The sequence below is a fragment of the Convolutriloba macropyga genome, chromosome 10 (assembly GCF_964194025.1).
Source record: "Convolutriloba macropyga chromosome 10, txConMacr16.3, whole genome shotgun sequence".
Classification (NCBI taxonomy): domain Eukaryota; kingdom Metazoa; phylum Xenacoelomorpha; order Acoela; family Convolutidae; genus Convolutriloba; species Convolutriloba macropyga.
In genome coordinates, this window is record NC_134477.1 from 18,206,726 (window position 1) to 18,230,701 (window position 23,976).

Consider the following 23,976-nt stretch of genomic DNA (forward strand, 5'->3'; position numbering starts at 1 on the left):
TCTCCAGTATCTCTACGGGTAGTAATAAAGCAAGCCAGAGCTCTAAAAATGACGGTGCTTAACCGAAGTATGATGAGGCATTTACGAACTGACCGGACATAATGTACGTGACGATAAGATCTTTGAAAGAACCAATCGGGACCCAAACTCTGCATCCCTCTACAAGTCCGGAATCTGCGCCACAGTTGACATCTGTTCTTCCTTCAACTAAAAAAGCTGCCAATGCAGCAAGCTAAACTTTGGTTTCAGATACATCATAAGAGACACACCGCAGAAAAAATCAAAATGCAAAAAAAAACAGTGCAAATGCAGACGCTCGTGGAAGATATACAGAATACGGAGCACTACAACGACCCTATAATGAATAATACGCCAAAATTTTCGGGGAGATGCTCTCCCAGAAATTCGAACCAGAAGTCAACGTGCGATCCCAACGCCATATTTTTTCAGGCAAGAGAAATGCCTGTTCTGGAGGCAGAACAAATTGATGATAGCAATGATGCTTTATTGACTGTTGAAAACTAAAACCAAAGTATATATATTTACTGATGTTTTTTTGTTATATAACCGATCTAAATTGCAACATAATTAATCGCATCGCGAAAGCTACTAAATCAAACTACAAAATCACCCCATGCACTAAGCCATTTATTTATTTTTTATAATCTGTTTTAGAGCTGAAGGTCTGCCTGCAAAGCAACTGCAAATGCGAATGGGTAAATCAAGCTTCTATTTTGAACATTTATAGCTTCCTATATATACATTGATCTGCACTTCAATTTGGGCCTTGCTCAATGTTTGTTTTTTTTGTATAAAAATTTATAACTTCGAAACTAGTTGGTTGTTGATTTACTGGCTAAAATGAAAAAAACAACTGAGCTTTAACGCGAATCATAATTGTCAGCTATGCAAATTCAATGGTTGATACTTTTAGCGGTGACTATCTCTGTGGACTCTTTTTGAGCATATATGTACGTTAAAAGTCATAATGAAGAGGTCGTAATGGTACCACAGTAGCCATAAAAACACCATAATATTATAGTATTAAAAATCGGTCAGAACATTTGATATGGAAACTTAATTCTTATTATATATGGTATCCAACTGACCACACGGAAAACATAAATATTCTTTCTGATAACTTTGATGCTCATTATACGCTCCATTGTTGGTAGTTAATTGCCGTTTTTTGGTTTGCTTCTTAAGAATAAGTTCAGTCAACGCGGAACACGATTTTATTATGAGCATTTGTGTTTCAGAATACAGATCTCAATGCTTCAAATCATTTGGTGAGCATTTTTAGATTTCTTTTATGTTATTTGTTGCAGTATTTGTTCACTATTATCAATATCGATTTTTATTACAATAATTATAACGATGTGCAGAAGTTCTCCAATATATAATCGTTTTTTCCCAATCTATTAGCTCATACTTTTTTTGCTGCCACTGACCAAAATACTGAGAAAAATACGCCCTACCAAAGATGCAATGTTTAACCTCAGTCTCCACCGCAGGTTGACTATTGCAATTTGAGCTTGGAAATTGTTCAGATACTCCAAAAAAATTGTCTACACTCTAAAACAATTTGAGCAGAAATTGTCTGAACTCTGACGGGTAATTGCAGGTTCAGGTGAACTTCAGGTGTACAGATGCCTGAAAGACAGCTAAACTGTAGTTGAGGCATTTTTCACCTGTCTCTCTAATGATAAGAAACAATAATGCTTCTAATGTGGATCAATTCAATTTTAAGCAAATTTTGGGGCTCTTTGGCAAACTTAGTTTACAAATGACCAAAAAATCGCAAGATCAAGGTCTCGACTTACCAAAGAGCATGAAAACTCTACTTTCGGATTTTGTTTTGAACTACGTTCAGTCAACTTCAATTAGATTAAACTTGAGGGGGCAATATTTTAAATGCTTCTCCCAAAAAACAGTTAAATCAGTAAACAAATGAAACTGTGTGGCTATCCTGCGACAAAATGCCAATTAGCAGATTAGAAAGAACACCGGTTAGCAGTGATAATGTAAAACTTAATTTTCTGTAATTTGAACTTTAACCATATTTTTGAGCAAGCATTTTGTTTATCGTCTGTTAGGATCAGAATTTGTTTAGATCTAAGCTAGAAAAAAAGTTATCATATTGCATTCGTTGAATTTATTTTTCCCCAGAAACAGACATCTTTCGTGTTTGTAGAATAGATTTTTTAGGTTCAGACAAAATTTGCTCGTTTTACTGAATCACCAAACACCTCACTTCTACAGAAAATTTTACATACTACCCAACAATTCCAAAAAACATTGCACTTAAAATCTTCATTGCCTGTGTTTTTAAATGTGAACAAACGATTGAAAAATATTTGATAGAATTCAAACAAAAATAGTTTGTGTAAAAACCAATTTCTCAATTGCAATTGAGGAAAAACCTTTTTAGGTGAAATTTTGATTTTTTTTATTTTGGTAAAAGTGCAAAACAATTAGACTATCAAGTTCTCGGACTTGAGTCTCAGAGCATATCAGCACTGAACCAGCACATTACAAGAATAAAACATTAATTCAGTTCTGAAACATTGCATTTTTAGAATATTTTAATTTTCTCGTTGTGCAGTTTTTCTCCATTATGATTATTTTGAGGTCTTAGAGTTCACTCGGGCTGAATTTCTCATGTATTGTCTGAAAATTACTCATACCCCAAAATGAAAAACTGAGCAGAACGAAGTCATACTTTTGCAGCTTGTAGCTGGTAATTTCTATAGTAGTATACACACTATTTATACAAAAGCTGGTTTGTCAGCAGTTACTACAAAACCCATTTAGCTAAGTGGTTATGACTTGTTATGCAAATTAAATGTTACAAGTACTCACGCAGAAGTTCGAACCACATGCAGCTCAAACCATGTTAACCGGAGTTAAGCTGAACGCAATATTTGTCATGCAGTAAGCTTTACTCAACAATCAAAACTGGTCAGTGTAAATTGTGACTTGATCAGAGTACTTAGTATCCTAAAAAACAGAATGTATCTAGACTGATTCAGCCCTGATTTGTTCTTCCACCAACCGCCGGGAGATCATTCTGTATCTTGACTTTTAGATGTCTAAATGTCAGGCAGATTTCACTAAATTTATTCGTCTAAGAGATACGCAGTAATTTTGTGCAACAATGAGGAATTCCACCACTTATTCTTCCCTTCCAAAATGTTTAATCTTTGAAAGATGAAAAATGATTATCTTTAAAGTTCAATAGTCTAACGATAATTTCGGCTCTCGTTGAAATATTATCTCGCGTTCTTCATTAAAATCTGAGCAAAATGAAATACTTTCAGCCATCTCAATTAAAAAGACCCTTGATTTTTTCTTTTGAGAAAACAGAATTGGGAGACTAAAAATCTTATTTTATTTCTATATTCCTTAAACGCAATTTCATATAAAATTTTTACATTCAATTTTTTATTGTAACTTCCACAATTCAAATGATCTATTGAGATTTCACAACGATAATTCGATGTAAAAAGAAAAGCATTTGCCAGCATTAGAGAACGTTTTTTGAAATAAAAAACAAAAGGTGTTTTCAAGGTAGTCTTACCACAATTGTTTTCTCAAATCTTCAGCTTTAATGCATTATTCCTTAAGCAATCGAAAAACAGCAACTGGATAATTTTTGTTCAACGTTCGCAAATTTAACAATTGTTTCTGCAATAATACCTATTGGCCACATGATTGCGTTTTCTTTCTCCTACAAATAATTCCGCAATTGGTTCGGGAAAACTTCAATTTCAAACTTTTGGCAATTTTTTTATTGAATCTAGAGTTGAAATACTTAAGTTATGGATTCCTTTTTACAAATAGCTTTCAAACATCAGAGAAAAACTGATTTTTGATCCGTGAAAAAGAAAAAGATTTATTTTCACACACCAAAGATCACATCGAGAACAGTGCTTTTGGAAATCGACTAAACTACAAAAAAAGTCTAGTAACGTCAATCACGGTCTTTGTGGTCGACTGCTTTGGAGTCAACTGGTCAATTTCTAAAGATCTGTAATCAGTAGTGGATAAAACAAGGGATTCAACCACCAGCAAAATTTGTCCCTTTCTCCTAACGCTAATCGCGCATGTTGAATCGGGCCAAAATTTACTGTTTGTTGAATCCCTTGTTTTATCCACTACTATATATTAGCTCTAAATTCAATTAAAAAAATTAATTAAAATCAAAAATAAAAATAAAAAATCAAAAAATCAAAGCAAAATTTACATTTCACTCTTTATGAGTGATACACTCTTACTCGGAGTGATCCCCAGTAGAAAAGATCGCTCTTTTTCGCTCTTAAAGAGTGAATCCCTCTTTTTTGATATTTTTTTATTTTTTTATACTTTTTATTTCAAATTATCTATACTTTTCAATAAATTTATATTTTCTTTTATTTTTTCTATATTTATTCCACTATTAATAAGAAATGATACAAAATTATAGTATTTACATGAACAACTTTCTTCTGTTTGGTTAATAACTAAAGGACTTACAGCTCTAGGACTTTGCCAACTAGGATTAATTGTTTTATCCATGAAGCGGTTACACCGATCAGTTATATCAGGGAACCTGCTTTGCAGATTTCTACTAAATCCTCTAGTCAATTCTTTATCTGGATGTTGTTTCTTTACATGAGCCCGTATCCCATCATATCTGACAACAGAAGTACAATATGGACAATTAACTTAAGCTGAAGTACAACTTCTACATGTATACTTACTCTCATCAAAATCAGTTAGTGGTTTCATATAGTTACATTTATTACAACTTCTAATTAAGACTTCTGGGCTAAGGTTAAGGTTAGGGTTAAGGTTAGGGTTGGGGTTAGGGTTAAGGTTAGGGTTAGGGTCTGAGTTAGAGTCATAGATAGAACTAGAACCAGAACTAGAGCTAGAACTAGAACTAGATTCATTTTTTAAAGAACAACCCCATGGAGAAAAATTATTAGCACAAATACCTTTTAGTATTATATTACCACACATACATTTATCAGTTTTATCTTTATGACATGATTCATAATGATATTTTAAACAAGCAATGTTTCCATATTTATAGTTACACTCTAAACAATTTAAAAGCATTTATAATAGGGTAAGCTATAATATTTACCTAATCCTTCACAGGGTAATATTTAGCCGTGATTTCAATTAAATCTTTAGTATAATCTTTAGATGTGATACACTCTGCTAAATATTTATTTCCTAAAGTATTGAGTGTATTAGTTTTACATCTCTTATCTAAAATCAAATCAAGGTCTAATTCTTTTTTTATCTTTAACAAAATTTATAATCTCTTCTCTAAATTCTTCATTATTTACTTATAGTTTGTTTAAAAACCTTCCTCCCTTTCTATTCAAAACTCCCATCTCTTCATTGACGAAGTCACAGTTACACTGATCAGTATAACTGCTTCCCCGATCTATATATTCCTCTTGGATCATGGAACCTTCTTCGCAGATCGAGGAATCGGACTCTGTCCGTGTTTCACCTTCCAACTCTTCTCCATATCCAACATTAACTAATGTATTTAGTCTACTCAACATTTTGCTTGCTCCCATTGCTACAGTTTTAGCATTTCTTGATATTGAATTAGGATAAAAACAATTATATATAAATAAACCTGGGCCTACAATTCCACCAATATTTGATGAAATTTTCATACCCTTTCCCTTAATCATCTCTTTTGTTAAAACATCATTCTGAATTTTAATATTATTTAAAGTAAGAAGTTTATTAAAATAAAACTGATAATTATCATGATTAATAACCTTTCTGTCTGTTGCCTTAATCATTAGTGGTTTCATATATGCTATAAGTTTATTTATATCTTCTCTTTCTAAATCATCTTTTAAACTAAGAGCGTTTAAATCAAGGAAACCAACTCTTGAATCATATATCATTGTTCTATTACTACTAATAATAATAAAAGTATTTTCCTTTTTATTATGTTTAATTATACCATAACGAAGTTCATCTGACATTCCATCTGTATAATTATAATAGTTACTATTTAATTCACTAATTATTTTATTGAAGTCATGTTCACATTTATATATCTCATCAAAGTTTTTAAATAGGTCAGGTCCATTATAAGTGGTTAAATAAATAGTATCACAACTCATTCTTGCTGTATTAATTATTTGAGCTGGTTTATGACACATTACATTCATTTGAATATTATAATGTCTACCTTCAGTAAAATGATAACCTATATCTTTATTTAACCTATCACCCATATCATCAAGTACTATTACACAATTTTGAAATTTATGCATATTATTTTTTGCGATCATATTTATATCACATTTATTAAACACAGTATAAAACTTATTAGACTCAGGATCTATCCAGTCTCTGTCATCTTTACAAACTATAACTATGGACCTTTGATCTTGAACTTGATCAGTGAACGAACTTTGTTCGTGGTTTACCAAACTGCTTCGCAGATATTGAACTTGATCTTGAACTTGATGTTGAACTTGATCGTGAACTTGAACTTGATCTTGAACTTGATCTTCATCTTGAACTTGATCTCGATCTTGATATTGATCTTGATCTTGATCTTGGTTTTGGACTGAGTGTAACTTTAAATATTGTCTAATAAAATTTGTTTTGCCTGTACCAGTTCCACCATAAACAATAGTATGTAATGGTGACTTTTCATATTCAAATCTAACTAGACTCCTATTCATAAATCCACCAAAGCTTTCGTCTAGTTTTGTATATTTACTTGGTCTTGAATCATAAATTATATAACAAATTCCAATAATAATAATAAAAATAAAAACTGCACTACCTGTTTCCATTCTTATCTAATAAATATAGATTTGATTTAGATTTAGACTTGGACTTATAATTAGACTTAGATTTATTAAATTTATTATACAAAAATGCTCATCCTAACTTTTGAGGAATTCAATAATAAATTTAATATTGATAATAATGCTATGAGTGATATCAGAATAAAAGATATAGGTAAAGATATAAGTCTAACACCAATTGAGATTGTAATGAGAGATGATAAACCAGAAATGGTAAGTGAACCTAACTCTAACATTATTGTAAATCTACATCCAACTAAAGGTACACATTGGGTTTTAGTTATAAGAAGAGAAGGTGGTCCAACATATTACTTTGATAGTTTTGGTGTAGAAACTCCACCTTTATTTTTAGAAGAATATGTTGATCTAGGCTCTAATGAGAGAATACAACAATATGATGAATCTTATTGTGGGGCCTATTGTTTATATATGATCTATCTTATTGATAGAGGATTTAGAGTTAAAAGTGCTTTGAATATTCTAGTTAATCAATGTAAATATCCGGGAATATATAATGAGTGTTCTTGTTTAAGTTGTAGTAGAGGTGGTGATAAAGATAAGGATAATGTTAATGATAATATTAATCATCTACGAAGTAGCTTTGCTAATAGTGATAATGATAATGTTAATGATAATGATAATGATAATGTTAATGATAAGGATAATGTCATTGATAATGATAATGATAATGATAATGATAATGATAATGATAATGATAATTTTATATATCTATTTGATGAAAAATATCAAAGGAGTAAATCTAATAGGAATAGCAATAGTAACAGCCTTAGTAATAGTCCTACTAATAATATCCGTGAAGCGGTTTCACCGATATCTGTAAACATAAATGATGATCTATATTCATGGTTAAATGATGATGATATAATTACTGAAGCCGCATTCCCAGATAACTTTAGATGTATAATATCTGGTCCTAGTGAATGTGGTAAGACATTCTTATTAAAAAAACTAATTCTAGTTAGTATATATTTTGATAAGCTATACATCATTGGACCTACTGGTGATCAGTACCATGGTATAGAAAGAATAAACCCAAAAGCAGATGTTGAATTTATTAAAGATATAAAAGATTTACCATCTCCCGATAAACTACCCAAAGACTTAAAGAAACTAATGATATTTGATCATGTTAGAGCTAAAGAACCAGTTAATAATGAATACTATTGTAGAAGTAGACATAATAACTGTAATATGATATATCTTAATCAAAACCTGTTCTCTCTGGATAGGCAGAGTGTTAGAGAGAACTTTAATCTATTTATTTTGTTTGAACAGAGAGATAACGTCCTAGCATCGATATATCAAGATTTCTTTAATAATGTTGAACTTAGTCATAATGATTTTGCTAATATACGTAATAAGGTATGGAAAGAGCCTTATAATTACATTGTCATTGATATAACTAAAAATAAAAATATTAATGGTAAAATAAGAATTAATTGGGATAGTAAAATTTTGTAGTTTAGTTTAAGTTAAGTCATAAAGATAAAGACTAAACTAGATTAACAAAGTTGCTGGTTACACCAGATGTAAAGTAAAACTTAATACATCACCATTAAAGTCTTTAGGTCTTCCATGCTCATCTTTAATATGAAATTCTATATATTCTTTTCTATCTTTAGTTACATTTTGATATAAGATATTAGTTGGTATAATATTTATCAAGTAACCTGGTGGTTCTGTTAGATGAAAAGTATATAGTATGTCTGTATCTTTACCATTATCTTTAGCTCCAGATATAATATTGCAATGAATGTTAATAGTACTAAAACCCATAATATCAATAATTTTCTGAGATTTATATCTACCTATTTTTCTAAATCCTAGTAATGAGGCTAGTGAGTTTTCTATATCAAAGCTGAGTGCTCCTTGTTTTATTTCCATTAAATATTTCATCGTGTTCTTATCAGGTTCTATTATAACATTACCATCAGTTTCTTCTTTTATTAATTCTGCTATATCAGTTAACTCATATGCTCCCGGTGTAATAGTTGAATATAGCAACGGGATTCCTTTATAATTATGATTAAGTATAGATGTAATGTTTGGGCTTGAGGTGGAGATAGGGTTAAGGTTAGGGTCAGAGCTAAGAGCCTGAGGTAAAGCTTCATCATCTTCTATAACAGTACTAGCATACAAGAATTGATTATTTCTCCTATTCACATTAAACACCGAATTATAAACAGATAATCTAATTAAACCTAAGTTTGTTGTATTAAGTATAGGTTCACTAAAACTAAACTTTTCTGTTGGTTTTATCATTCTAAAGTTAAGTGTATGCTCTTCTTTAGTTTTAGTTACAGCTTCGTGTATATTTTGTAGTTCATATAGAATCAAGTTGTCTGTCATTTTTTATCTAATAAAAATGGATTTTAATTTGGATGCAACTTATGGTTACAAAAAAGGTATACATAAAAGTAAGATTATAAAATATAAACCAAATAACCTGGCAACAATGAATACAATAAACACCAATATTAATATCATACTCAATAGAGAAGAGAATCACTTAAATTTGCGTGATTCCTATCTAGAGATAGAGTTTGTTGTATGAGATGATGCTGGTGGTGTATTTGCTATTGATGCTAATATTAGATTAGTTTATTATGGTATGATGGTATTGTTTAGTTCAATTAAGCTTGAAACTAGTGGTGGTAGGACTATTGAATATATAGATCATTGTCATCCTAATCTATTGATGTATAAGTTATTAACTAGTACTGATGATGAATACGAGAGTGGTTTTGTTAAAAATCAAGGCAATAGAGATAGTCAACTTAAAGGAGACCATATTGCTGCACAACGAGGTCATATGTATATGATGATTAAGATGAGTGATCTATTTGGTTTCATAAATGATTTAGAAAAGATTATATATGGTTTAGGATTCAAACTATTATTAAAAAGGAATAATTTTGATAGAGCTCTATATAGAGTTAATGCTAATCCTGGTGCAGTTGCTAATGATGGTAGTATAGAAATTAGAGATATATCATGGTGTGTACCTAGTATTGATCCTAGTAATGATAATAGAATTATTGTGCAAAAGGGTTTAATTAAAAAGAATAATGTAGACTTTAGTTATTATGAAAGAAAGACATTTTATAAGAATGTACCCAATGCTACTAACTTCTTGTTTGATCTAGGTATGGAAAGTGGTATGGAAAGACCACAATATTTAATAGTTGGTTTTGAAAATAATAATGTTACTGAACAAACTCATGATGCAAGTACATTTGATGTAATGAATGTTACTGAATGTTTTTTTAAGATTGGCGGTGAGTTTTGTCCCGAGGATAGAATGAATATTAATTATGGAACCAATAATTATAATGAGGCTTTAAAAGAGATTGTTAGCTTTAATAAAGATTATAATGGGCTACCACATAATATAAAACCATATATAAATCATAGAACATTCAAAAGTAATTATAGAATATATGTATTTGATACTAGATATCAAAGGGATTATATAGGTCCACAACCAATACAACTTAATTTTAAATTTAGTGCTGCAGTTGCAGATGTTATATGTCATGCATTAGTACTAACTAGAAAGGTTATTAGTGTGAATAGTGATGGTAATAAGATGGTAGACATAATATCATAGATATAATTTAAGTCATAGATATAACTTAAGTCATAGATATAATTTAAGTCATAGATATAAATCTAGCGATAATTAAAATTTTAGATATAACTCTAGCGATAATTATAATTTTAGATATAACTCTAGCGATAATTTATAATTATAGTATAATATAGTTATTGTTATAATTATATACATAACCATATACTTATACTTGTATTTATAGCTAGTCAGCTCTAATTGTTACTCTTGTTACTCTTGTTACTCTTGCTACTCTTTTTAATATCTATCTATTTCTTATTAGTATTAACAAAACCTCTAGCATAAATAATGTCTAATTTCTTTTTATTCTCTAGAGCTAAGCCTCCAGCTTCAAGCTTAATCTTAGGCTTAGTTCTAACCTTGGGCTTAGGCTTGGGTTTAGGCTTAATAACAACAAAAGGATTATACGTTTTAACTTCCATTATTTTTTATATATAGAAATGAGTCTTTTAAATAAGTTCAAAACTAATTCATATTGTGTTGGAGGTAGACATTATAGTGGTACTGTTAATATAAGAGGAGCTATCACTTCAAAAGGTACTAAAAAATTAACAGGTAATTGTGTTTTATGTAGAAGGAATAAATCAATGACAGTATCTGATAGAAACAGAAGAAGCAATAGGACTTAAAGATTTCTTTAAAAGTGTTGGTAGAGCTACAGTTAACTTTAGAAAGAAAGTTGCTATTAATCCAGTAAGAGCATTAGAAATAGCAAGTAAAATAGGAAGTGCAGCTGCATCTAGAAACCCTAAAGCAGCTCTAGCGGCTACACCTGATTTAATTAAATTTGCAACTACTGGCGAAGGTATAAAAGTAGTACAAAAAGGAAGAGGGTTATACTTAGGTACAAAGAAAAGATAATTATTTGATTATGATTATGATTATGATTATGTTTATGATTATAGCTATGATTATGATTATATATTTATTGATAAATATTAATAGTAATAATATTATTACTAAAAACATTGTTTTTACTAAGCACTAATATCTTTAATCTAAAAAAATACTCAGCTTGTTTTTCTTGTTCTTCTTATAATCATCATATAACTTAACAAATTCATTATACTCATCATTATCTATTTTATTATTATCATTCATTGATTTAGTATATAGTTTATTAAACTTATCACTAAACTATTTACTTAAAATATACTTTTGTGAATACTTTATAATTTTATTGCTAATTTTAGTATTAATTGTTTTTGATAATGAACCACAAACAGTTGCTGTAGCAAAAGCTGTTGGTATAGAATAAGCTAATCCTATACTTGTTAATGAAACTGATGTTGTTGTTGTAGTTGTTGCTATTGATGATAATACTATTTCTGTTATCTCAGCTATGTTAATATAATTCTTATATCTACTTAACTTCTTATTATAGTTATTAGTTTCAGTTTCATAATAATTTCTAATTTCTTTTATAATGTTAATATTGTTGTTAAATTTATTATTAGCTTGCATCTTTTCGTTTATCAATCTTTCTGATACTGATGACAAATCTGGATATAGTAATTTCTCACTCGGTGCTGTTGGATTGGTCATTGCTTTGCTTATTTTCATTAGTAAAAATTCTTTCTATTTCTTTCATTATATCTTCTTGATTAAAACTGTAATGCATCTCAAGTCTGTCTTTCTCTTTATTATCAAGTAACTTACTTTGTAAAAGTATAGCATTTATACATTGTACTATAACACCTCTAAGAGATTTATTGTGTTCTTTCATTTCTCTCAGACCGTTAGTAAACATTTCATCTAAGTGTATGTTAGTTATATTCTGATTAAACTTATTATTATCAAATTCTTGCTTTAATTGATTATATTTAGAGATAGTATCTGCAGCAACTTTATTACAAAACTTAACAGTATTTCTGACTTCATTTGTTGATTCAATAAACTCATTAATTAGTTCTTCATTAACTTGTGTTTCATTTAGTTGTAATGTTTTAGTTGTAACTTTATCAAAGTCACCCTTTCTTAGTTCAGTTTTGTTTCTACTTAAAATGTCTATTTTATTAGAAGAGGATAATAAGTTATTGTCACAATACTCTTTATTAACAACATCTTTTTCATCTATCGGAGGATGGACATTTGTAATTTTATAGGTATCCTTCATATCAATATTATCATTATCTTCTAGGAATAACCCACGAGCCTTACTTAGTGTTAAGTTGTTTCCATTACCTATATGATATTTCGCTTGATTAAATCTGTTTCTTGTTCTTGTCATTATTTATTTTAAGAAATATATTTAGTGATTCTAAAACTTTATTGTTAGATTTAAAATCAAACTCAGATTTCGATAGTTTCTGTTCATAATATTTGCCTTCTATTATCTCTCCATTAATATCTTCTATTTTATATGTTGGTAGATGTGTATTTAGAACTTCATTAATTTTAAACAATTCTCTATTCCAATTAGAAGTGTAACCTTCAGAGAAGATATTACGTTTATCTACATTTCTAACATAATCACCTACTTTAAGTTTAGGTTTAATATTCTTAAAACTAAAAGTGTATTTAACTTTATCAGGATTATTAGAAGCATCAACTGGTGTCATATTAATTGTTGAGTGAATGTTATTGTTATATGTTACAACAGCATCATTTAATATATTTACCCAATTACCATCGCCATTGATAAACATAGGTTTATTAATTATGTGTAATAATGTTCTATTGAATCTCTCTATGAATACAGCCTTTAAATCACTATAAGTAGAATATAGCTCTATCCCTGAAGCGGTTTTGCCGGTTCCATATTCTTTAAGTAAAGATTTGAATGTTTGATTGTAAAACTCACTACCTCTATCTACCCATAATTTTTCTGGTTTTCGTCCTTCTGATAGGATTGTTTTAAAACCATTAGTTATAGATAAACCAGATTTATTCTTTAAAGGAATAGCCCATGCATATTTTGTGAATATATCTATAACTGTTAATATAAACTTATAATTATTATTGTAATTACTTAGAGATGACTTATCAATTAAATCAGCTGACCATGTTTCATCTTTATATAGTGGTATGATTCTTTGTCTTTTAAACTTTGTTATTTGAGGACTGAATACTTCTTTAGCTAATTGTTGTTGTTGTTTTTCCATCATTATTGGTTTACCATAGTTAAAAACAAAATTATCTAGTTGGTCTTGATCAATAATATTCATAGATAATAGTTGCTTAGATATATCTAGCATTTCATCATATAATCCATCATGACCAGCTTTTGTTTCTAGTATTAATAATTCTAGTCTTTCTACTAAATTATTTGGGTTGCCATTTAATTTCCTGCCAAATATATCATCTCTTACCTCCATTATACGTTTTATTGTTCTATATCTAGCGCTTTTCTTATCCCCTTTTCCTAAATCATATCTAATATCCTTTAAAAACCTTTTAATTTTGTTTTCATCTTCCTCAAACTTATCATCATATGTTACGCTTGTTTTAGTAAGGAAATCAGTAAATCCTTCTGAAAACTCATATACATTATCCCTAACCAAAAATGCACCCTGCTCTAGAGTTATATCAACACCATTCAATTTATATCTCCTACTAGATAAATCTACGAGTTCTAATTTTAATTGAGGATTAGTTTGAGCCCCCATGTCATGAAGAAGTTTGGCTGTTTTTGTATCAACATAAACTGGTGCTATATCTTGAGTTTGCTTTATGGTCCCCTTTAACGTTTCACCAATCTGCGAAGCAGTTTCACCCATTTTGGAAGCAGTTTCATTAAACTGGGAACCAGCTTGCTCAATCTGCGAAGCAGTTTCACCAATCATCTTAGTTTGTTTATCTAACTCTTGATTTTGCCAATCTATTGCTCCTAATGTTTGTTCACTTAATGCTAGATTCCGTTCATTGTTTTCACTGATAGTTTTGGTTAGAGGATCAAATAACTCTTCTATTTCACCATAATATTCTTGTTGTTTTAATTTATCTTCTAATCTATTTCTTCTGTTTTGTTTTTCTAGATTGTTTAATTCTATAAGTTTATCTACTTTAGTCATTTTATATGGATCGAAAAAATATAATAAGAGTAAAAAATGGATAATGAAAACAGCTTCTCTCTTAATCTAAAAAGATGTTTAGCTTGTAAAAGACGTTGTAATACTATAGATGAGTTTATTGATCATATTAAGGAACCAAATCATGATGATTTAATAATTTCAACCTATTCTAAATATGTAGATGGGGCTGGGAAGATAATAAAATTTCTAGAATATATTAAAAATATAATAGCTGGAGCTACACTACATAAGATTACAATCATGGGAGACACTATGGAAAAATATATGGCTCAGATAATGATTTATAATATACTAACTACCAACCCTATGGATGTAATGAATGATTTAGGTCTATAATTATTTGTTATAAAAATTAGCAAAGCTTATTATATAATATAATAGCAACTTCAATTAACTTTCTATCATCATTAATGGTTAGTTCTAGAATATTATTAACCAGTAGGTCTTTGTCTCCATCTAATGATCTGCGAAGCAATTTGGTAAACCGCGAGCTTTGCTCGTTCACTGATGCTTGGTGGATCATTTTTATTGAATCTCTTTTGAATAGATTTAGATTGTCATCATAAGTATAGCTTTTAATATTATTTACATAAAATCTTTTATCATCAAATGTGTTTAGACTAATCTTACTTGTTTTTGTTGTTGTTGTCATGTTATCATCAACTTTTTGTATTTTACATTCATCTACTTTTCTCCGTGTACTATTCATTAATGCATCATAATAATCTATGTGCCTAGCATTATTATGCTTCTTTATTCCTTTTTCTTTAGTGTTTTTAGGATAATTTTTGAAGCTATATGTTTTGGGGGACAATGCTATAAATTCCTCAATAATCCTACTTCCCAGCTCGTGCTTAAACTTGCCGGGGACTTTATTATTAGTTTTTATAGGTATGTCTAGATTACTTAAGTCCATATGCTCATCACTACTTTACCTTCACTATAACTTTATACGAAACTGTCCGTATCCATATAGTGAAGTGTTAGATCTTTGAGGGATGATTGTGGAATATTATAGAATACATCATACATGTGTAATTTACTTATTTCTAACATAGTACACCTACATATACTGGAGAATCACATTCTATTTTTTTCTTAACATATTCTATTTGGCCATAATCTCTATATCTAGTTATATTCTTAAATGTTGGTTTACTTACACTTTTCATTATCTTTTCTTCATCATGCAAGAACTTGCTTTGAAAGAAGTGTAGAGGAGGATTCATGCACATTCTTCCATAAAATGAGTTTTTTATTAATTTCCTTACATCCTTTTCTGCTTCAGTTTTAGCTGTTGCTCTTTTATTTGTTTTGTTTTGTATATAATCTCTACATATGTAGTCTTGTTTAAATTTAATTACTCTATGTATTTTTGTTACTTTTACTCCCATTTTAACATAGAACTTTAACATCCTTTAATGAACCATATATTCTGTTTTGTTGTTTTGGTCTAAGATTAATTTCTCGGATCTTGATTTACTTTTCTCTCTTTGTCGGTATCCCAATTCATTATCATTTATCTTTCTCTTATTAGGTATTAGTGCTAACTGTTCTGTTCTCTCTTTACATTCATTAGTATAATCAATATCACAAACTATATAGTAACCATGATCACTATCATCTGAAGTATTCAATAATACATCTAGAGTAGTAGTAGTAGTAGTAGTAATAAACTCAAAATCCTTATAAGGTAACTTTTGCATCATTGCATAACCATATAGGTTGTTTGCGTCTATGTACCATATGGTCTTACCATCACTGTTATCTATATATCTATCTCCCATTATTCCACATATACCACCTCTCTTTGCTCCAACAAAATCATCTAGCATTTGTTTATCTTGCAATGTATCTAATGTTACACCGCTTGACATTAACCAACAATCAAAACTATAACCTGGGAGACTTACATATTATAGTGGGTTAAGCTTGAATTCTTTTATACTTAGTTTAACATATTCTTTTATGCAGTAGTCTAATATTTCCACATCATTTTGTAAATACTCTATAGTTAGATCTTTACCAGTTTTATGACTGTTGTCTTTATTAAAGATATCGACATCTTCTTGTGTTGGTAATTTATTATGTAGAGAGGATTTGAATCCTTCTATTTTTAGATTACCTATAAGATTATTATACGACTTTGTCATGGTTCCCAAGGAGTCTAAACCAAAGTATTCATATGGATTTTTTGTTTTAGTTTTACACCCATATATCTTTGCCATTTGATCTAGGGGCATAGCTAAGAAGTTATAACTATCTAAGAATTTAAGACAACCAATGCTAAACATCTTAGATTTACCAGCAGCTAGTGGTATGTTGTCTACTTTTCTTTTATCATTATTCTGTTTGAAGAGTTCACTGTATAGTAGGTTGAAGTCATAGCCAGAGCCATTATGGAATTTTACTGGAATGAAGTTCTGTTGTTTGTATCTTAGATTACATATTTTACATGCTGATCCTCTATATTTACCAGTTTCATGACAATGATCTCTTACTTTATTAATACATGTTTTGCTGCAGATATGACAAGTGCTATTAGTTTCATGATATAATTTATCTTCTTCTGTGAATATCATCTTTTCATTATGTTTGAAATTATTCTCAGTTTCTATTTCTAACAGATCTCTAGCAAATCTTTTGATGCAGCCTAGACCAAAGTAGTGTTTGAAGTTACCTTGCCAGGTGTAACCCACAGCTATTGGAATTTGTTCAGCTATTACATATTTTAAATCATTAGTTGAGAATTCAACAATGCAACATTCTATATCGGCAGTTATAATATTTTTTATATTCTGACGTTTGTGTTCATTTATAAAAGTAATACGTTTTTTCTTAGGACAAACAATCTCTGGTTTGAAGGAGTTGTTGCATTCGTGTTTATCATATTTAGTTTGTGAGTTAAACCAATAGGTACACCTATCACAATAATAATATTTAATGTTGTTTTTATTTGGTCGTTCTAACAAGGTTTCTATATTTTTTATTAGGGCACAGTGTTCTATTTGACCATTACTCCAAACTAGTATTCTTACATCTTTTCTTTCTTTATTAAAAGCATCCACTTGTTTAAACAATTCTATTTTACCATTACCACAAGGTGTGCATACCCAAATATTAATACTATACAATTTCTGTGTTCTTATTATATAAGCAAAATCATCTTCATGTTGTTGTCTTGGTTCAATTAGTTTATCTACATATTTACATTCTCGAGTTGCATGGTGTGGGTCAAGATGTAGCCAAGCAGTTATAGTTAGTTGTAAGCAGTTGTATTTATAACTACGTATATTTAATATCGATTTAGAATTTTTGAGATCAGGAGGTAAATCTATATAACTACCAATAGATGCTTTAGTTGGTTCAATGTTTAACTGAATACTTCTTATTCCAAGAATCTCAAAATCATAACCATAACCTTCATATATTTCCTTTTCGAAATATAGCCACCGATTGAAGTCACCATATTCATATATTGCATTATTATTAATATAATCAGTAATGAAAAATATTTTAGTAGTTTTAACTTCTTCTTTGGTTCTCTTCTTATAATCACATTCAGCCGTGATCTTATATTTAAAACTCTTAACTTTTCTGAACTGGTAACAGTTTTTAATTTCTTCTAAAGAGTTATTAGTTGCTTCATCTATATCTTCAATGTAATTCCCACCTTTATCAGTAATATAAAATTCTCTCATGTTCTGACTTGAGTGTATATCGAAATCTTCTGTGTTTTCTAGATACATGCGATTGTAACTATATGAATGAGTAGTTAGAGCTACTTTACTTCTAAATTCTTCATGACATTCTTTACATATAAACCTAATCTTAGAATAGATATTATTTTCAGTTTCAGTTTCTGATTTAGTTTCTGTTTTAGTTTTAGCCCTAGTTTTAATAATATAATCATCTTCATCCAAATTATACACCCTCTCCAAGATTTCCTCTTCTTCAGACTCAAACATTTTTTCCAATAGTTCCTTATGTTTGAGATCGTATGATTGATATCTGTACAAAGCCTTCTTTGATTCAAAGGATAGATTACAAACATCAGAAGTTTATGACACTAGTATTAGTTGATTGAGACATGATGTATTTTTCAAGGGAAATAATCAAAAAATAATTTTTTGAAAAATGAAAATGAAATGCGATAAGTGTATAAATAAACCTTGGAAAGAATGTTGTAATAATTGTAAAGAATTAGAATATTTTTGTTATGTTGTAAAAATATGGTTAAGGTTAAAGATTATATAGAACATTTGGGATATCATTATTCTGATCCTGATCAATATCTAACATGTAGTATGTGTAACGTTTATAAACATATATCATTATATCGATTTAGAAATAGGAAATGTAGACTATGTATTTATCTTCATAGATATAGATATGGTCACACTAGAAATCAATTCAGAGAGCATGTTTATAAGTATAATATTCAAGAAGACATAGAAAAACACTAATCACTGTGTTTCCACCGATCTCAGTGTTTTTGTCTGTGTGCCCATCACAGTGTGTCCCATATACAGTCTCACAGCAGGGATTATCCTTTTTAAGAGCTGTGTATTTGGTTTTTTTTATCTCACTTAGTTTCATAGTAATTCATTAGAGTCGGGGGACGTTCACTGGAGTCAGTGAGGAAGGAACCCCAAACCTTCCGTTTGCTAAAGCAACTTAACTAGACTCGATGATTTAACCACTACGCTAAGTGAGACAGAAAGTTTTAGTTTTAAATTGATTAAATATTGATTAGGGGATATATGAAAATTTTTATTATTTTAATATTTCTTTCAATTTTTGTTCAAGTTTTTTCGCAAGTTGGTTTTACGTGCTTTTTACACGGTCTCATCTGCGAAGCAGTTTCGCTGATTAGTTTTATACTAGTATCTGGGGACGTCCACCGGAGTCGGTGGGGATAGAACCCAAACTATCCGTCTGATAACAGTTAATTACCAGCTTAACTCTGTACTAGTGGTTTGCACTAAGTGAGACAAGAAATGATAGATTTAAAATATAATAGAAGTGAATATAGAGCTAATATATAGTAGTGGATAAAACAAGGCTTCCAGAAATCAGTAAAATTTGGCCAGATTCGACATGCGTGATTAGCGCTTGGAGAAAGGGTCAAATTTTGCTGGTGGCTGGAAGCCTTGTTTTATCCACTACTGTAATCATAAGCATTCATTTCCCCAAAAATGCCGGTCAAAACAATCATCTCATTGCCTCTTTTTACCGCCAAAATAATTTTTGTCCTGAGCAATGATTTCACTACTGGATAATCTCTGTACAGTCTAATTACACGCCTAATTTCAATAATGACTCATTGATCATGCCACTTTTTACATTTGTCAGCCTTGTGCACGTCTCGGCCGAGATGAGTACGTCTCAATTCAAGACTTGCCAAGTCTAGATCCAAGTTTCAGTCGAGACTCCGCAACTCGAAAACCAAGCAAGACTTGATAGTCTAAATAAAGTCCAAAATAAGTTTCTAAAAAGTTGTTTTGCAACAAGTAAATTTAAATTATAACCATATGGTTAAATATACATACGATGGCATTATAAGTGAACAATAGCCGAGAAATTGACAGAAGTTGGTCGAGAAATAAACAAAAACTCAAGAGAAATCGACAGAAATAGGTCAGTAAATTCTCAGATATATTCCACAATTCGTCCAGAAATGGCAAAGAAAAGCAAAATGAGCCGGAAATAGGACAATAAAGCCGACAGGATCTCAAACACTTCTACAATCAAAATTGTTAGCTTTGTCTGACATTTTATTTTACAGACTCACGTTGAAGACGTCCGTATAAACTGAATTGGCGGCTATATATAAAACAAGGAGGCTCGATAATGTGCGTACGCACAATGTTCCGACCCCGCTCGTCCACATTCTTGACTTAATTGGCTACCAAAGGAGGAAGAGATAGAAAACATTCAAAAACATACATATCGTTTAACAACCACTAGTGGAAATATTAACGCCAAGTTAGAGGGCCAATGAAACTTGTAGCTAAAAGGACTAATAATAAAGACAATCATAAAAACCAAATAGCAATCAATAATAACGACTAAATCTAGAAGCCTATGTTAAAAAAAAACAAAAAACAAAAAAACAAAGTCAAACTCAGAGAAAAACCTAAACAGAAAAACCTAAACAACACAAATTGGCTTAGACTTCTTTAGAACAGATATGGGTCCTGTACTCAATGCAATAGGCTAACAAGTTGACAAAAAGAGCCAAAAAAGCGAAGTGCAACAAAATTTTTATATTTTTGAAAACAATTATTTTCAAATTCATCAAAATCATTAAATATTAACTGAAATTATTAACTGCTCTCAAACGAAATTTGTAGCAATTATATTGAGCTGTCGTTCTTTTTATGCGATTTTTCATTTTTCATTCAAAAACATACATATTGTTCAACAACCACTAGTGGAAATATTAACGCCGAGTTAGAGGGCCAATGAAAATTGTAGTTAAAAGGACTAATAATAAACACAATCATAAAAACCAAATAGCAATCAATAATAACGACTAAATCTAGAAGCCTATGTTAAAAAAACAAAAAACAAAAAAAGACAAAATCAAACTCAGAGAAAAACCTAAACAGAAAAACCTAAACAACACAAATTGACTTAGACTTCTTTAGAAGAGATATGGGTCCTGTACTCAATGCAATAGGGTAACAAGTTGACAAAAAGAGCCAAAAAAGCGAAGTGCAACAAAATTTTTATATTTTTGAAAACAATTATTTTCAAGTTCATTAAAATCATTAAATATTAACTGAAATTATTAACTGCTCTCAAACGAAGTTTGTAGCAATTAGATTGAGCTGTCGTTCTTTTTATGCGAATGTTCAATTTTCAGTCGAAAACATACATATTGTTCAACAACCACTAGTTGAAATATTAAAGCCAAGTTAGAGGGCCAATGAAACTTGTAGTTAAAAGGACTAATAATCAAGACAATCATAAAAACCAAATAGCAATCAATGATAACGACTAAATCTAGAAGCCTATGTTAAAAAAACAAAAAACAAAAAAACAAAATCAAACTCAGAGAAAAACCTAAAAAGAAAAACCTAAACAACTTAAATTGACTTAGACTTCTTTAGAACAGATATGGGTCATGTACTCAATGCAATAGGGTAACAAGTTGACAAAAAGATCCAAAAAAGCGAAGTGCAACAAAAGTTTTATATTTTTGAAAACAATTATTTTCAAATTGATTAAAATCATTAAATATTAACTGAAATTATTAGCTGCTCTCAAAGGAAGTTTGTAGCAATTATATTAGAGCTGTCGTTCTTTTTATGCGAATGTTCAATTTTCAGTCAAAAACATACATATTGTTCAACAACCACTAGTTGAAATATTAAAGCCAAGGTAGAGGGCCAATGAAACTTGTAGTTAAAAGGACTAATAATCAAGACAATCATAAAAACCAAATAGCAATCAATGATAACGACTAAATCTAGAAGCCTATGTTAAAAAAAACAAAAAACAAAAAAACAAAATCAAACTCAGAGAAAAACCTAAACAGAAAAACCTAAACAACACAAATTGACTTAGACTTCTTTAGAACAGATATGGGTCCTGTACTCAATGCAATAGGGTACCAAGTTGACAAAAAGAGCCAAAAAAGCGAAGTGCAACAAAATTTTTATATTTTTGAAAACAATTATTTTCAAATTCATCAAAATCATTAAATATTAACTGAAATTATTAACTGCTCTCAAACGAAATTTGTAGCAATTATATTGAGCTGTCGTTCTTTTTATGCGATTTTTCATTTTTCATTCAAAAACATACATATTGTTCAACAACCACTAGTGGAAATATTAACGCCGAGTTAGAGGGCCAATGAAAATTGTAGTTAAAAGGACTAATAATAAACACAATCATAAAAACCAAATAGCAATCAATAATAACGACTAAATCTAGAAGCCTATGTTGAAAAAACAAAAAACAAAAAAAAGACAAAATCAAACTCAGAGAAAAACCTAAACAGAAAAACCTAAACAACACAAATTGACTTAGACTTCTTTAGAAGAGAAATGGGTCCTGTACTCAATGCAATAGGGTAACAAGTTGACAAAAAGAGCCAAAAAAGCGAAGTGCAACAAAATTTTTATATTTTTGAAAACAATTATTTTCAAGTTCATTAAAATCATTAAATATTAACTGAAATTATTAACTGCTCTCAAACGAAGTTTGTAGCAATTAGATTGAGCTGTCGTTCTTTTTATGCGAATGTTCAATTTTCAGTCGAAAACATACATATTGTTCAACAACCACTAGTTGAAATATTAAAGCCAAGTTAGAGGGCCAATGAAACTTGTAGTTAAAAGGACTAATAATCAAGACAATCATAAAAACCAAATAGCAATCAATGATAACGACTAAATCTAGAAGCCTATGTTAAAAAAACAAAAAACAAAAAAACAAAATCAAACTCAGAGAAAAACCTAAAAAGAAAAACCTAAACAACTTAAATTGACTTAGACTTCTTTAGAACAGATATGGGTCATGTACTCAATGCAATAGGGTAACAAGTTGACAAAAAGATCCAAAAAAGCGAAGTGCAACAAAAGTTTTATATTTTTGAAAACAATTATTTTCAAATTGATTAAAATCATTAAATATTAACTGAAATTATTAGCTGCTCTCAAAGGAAGTTTGTAGCAATTATATTAGAGCTGTCGTTCTTTTTATGCGAATGTTCAATTTTCAGTCAAAAACATACATATTGTTCAACAACCACTAGTTGAAATATTAAAGCCAAGGTAGAGGGCCAATGAAACTTGTAGTTAAAAGGACTAATAATAAAGACAATCATAAAAACCAAATAGCAATCAATAATAACGACTAAATCTAGAAGCCTATGTTAAAAAAACAAAAAACAAAAAAACAAAATCAAACTCAGAGAAAAACCTAAACAAAAAAACCTAAACAACTTAAATTGACTTAGACTTCTTTAGAACAGATATGGGTCATGTACTCAATGCAATAGGGTAACAAGTTGACAAAGAGCTCCAAAAGAGCGAATTGCAACAAAATTTTTGTATTTTTGAAAACAATTATTTTCAAATTGATTAAAATCATTAAATATTAACTGAAATTATTAGCTGCTCTCAAAGGAAGTTTGTAGCAATTATATTAGAGCTGTCGTTCTTTTTATGCGATTTTTCATTTTTCATTCCAAAACATACATATTGTTCGACAACCACTAGTGGAAATGTTAACGTCAAGTTAGAGGGCCAATGAAACTTGTAGTTAAAAGGACTAATAATAAAGACAATCATAAAACCCAAATAGCAATCAATAATAACGACTAAATCTAGAAGCCTATGTTAAAAAAAACAAAAAACAAAAAAACAAAATCAAACTCAGAGAAATGGCTAAACAGAAAAACGTAAACAACAAAAATTGACTTAGACTTCTT

General features: G+C 29.8%; 1 protein-coding gene across 1 annotated transcript in view; it reads left to right on the forward strand.

Annotated features, from left to right (window-relative positions):
- LOC142347944 (uncharacterized) overlaps positions 1-23,976 on the forward strand; it is a 63,879-nt gene that overhangs the window by 30,495 nt on the left and 9,408 nt on the right. The window contains exons 3-4 of the mRNA XM_075399109.1: positions 676-716; positions 1,260-1,289. Of these exons, the coding sequence (XP_075255224.1) occupies positions 676-716; positions 1,260-1,289 (71 nt within the window). The remainder of the gene's footprint in view (positions 1-675; positions 717-1,259; positions 1,290-23,976) is intronic.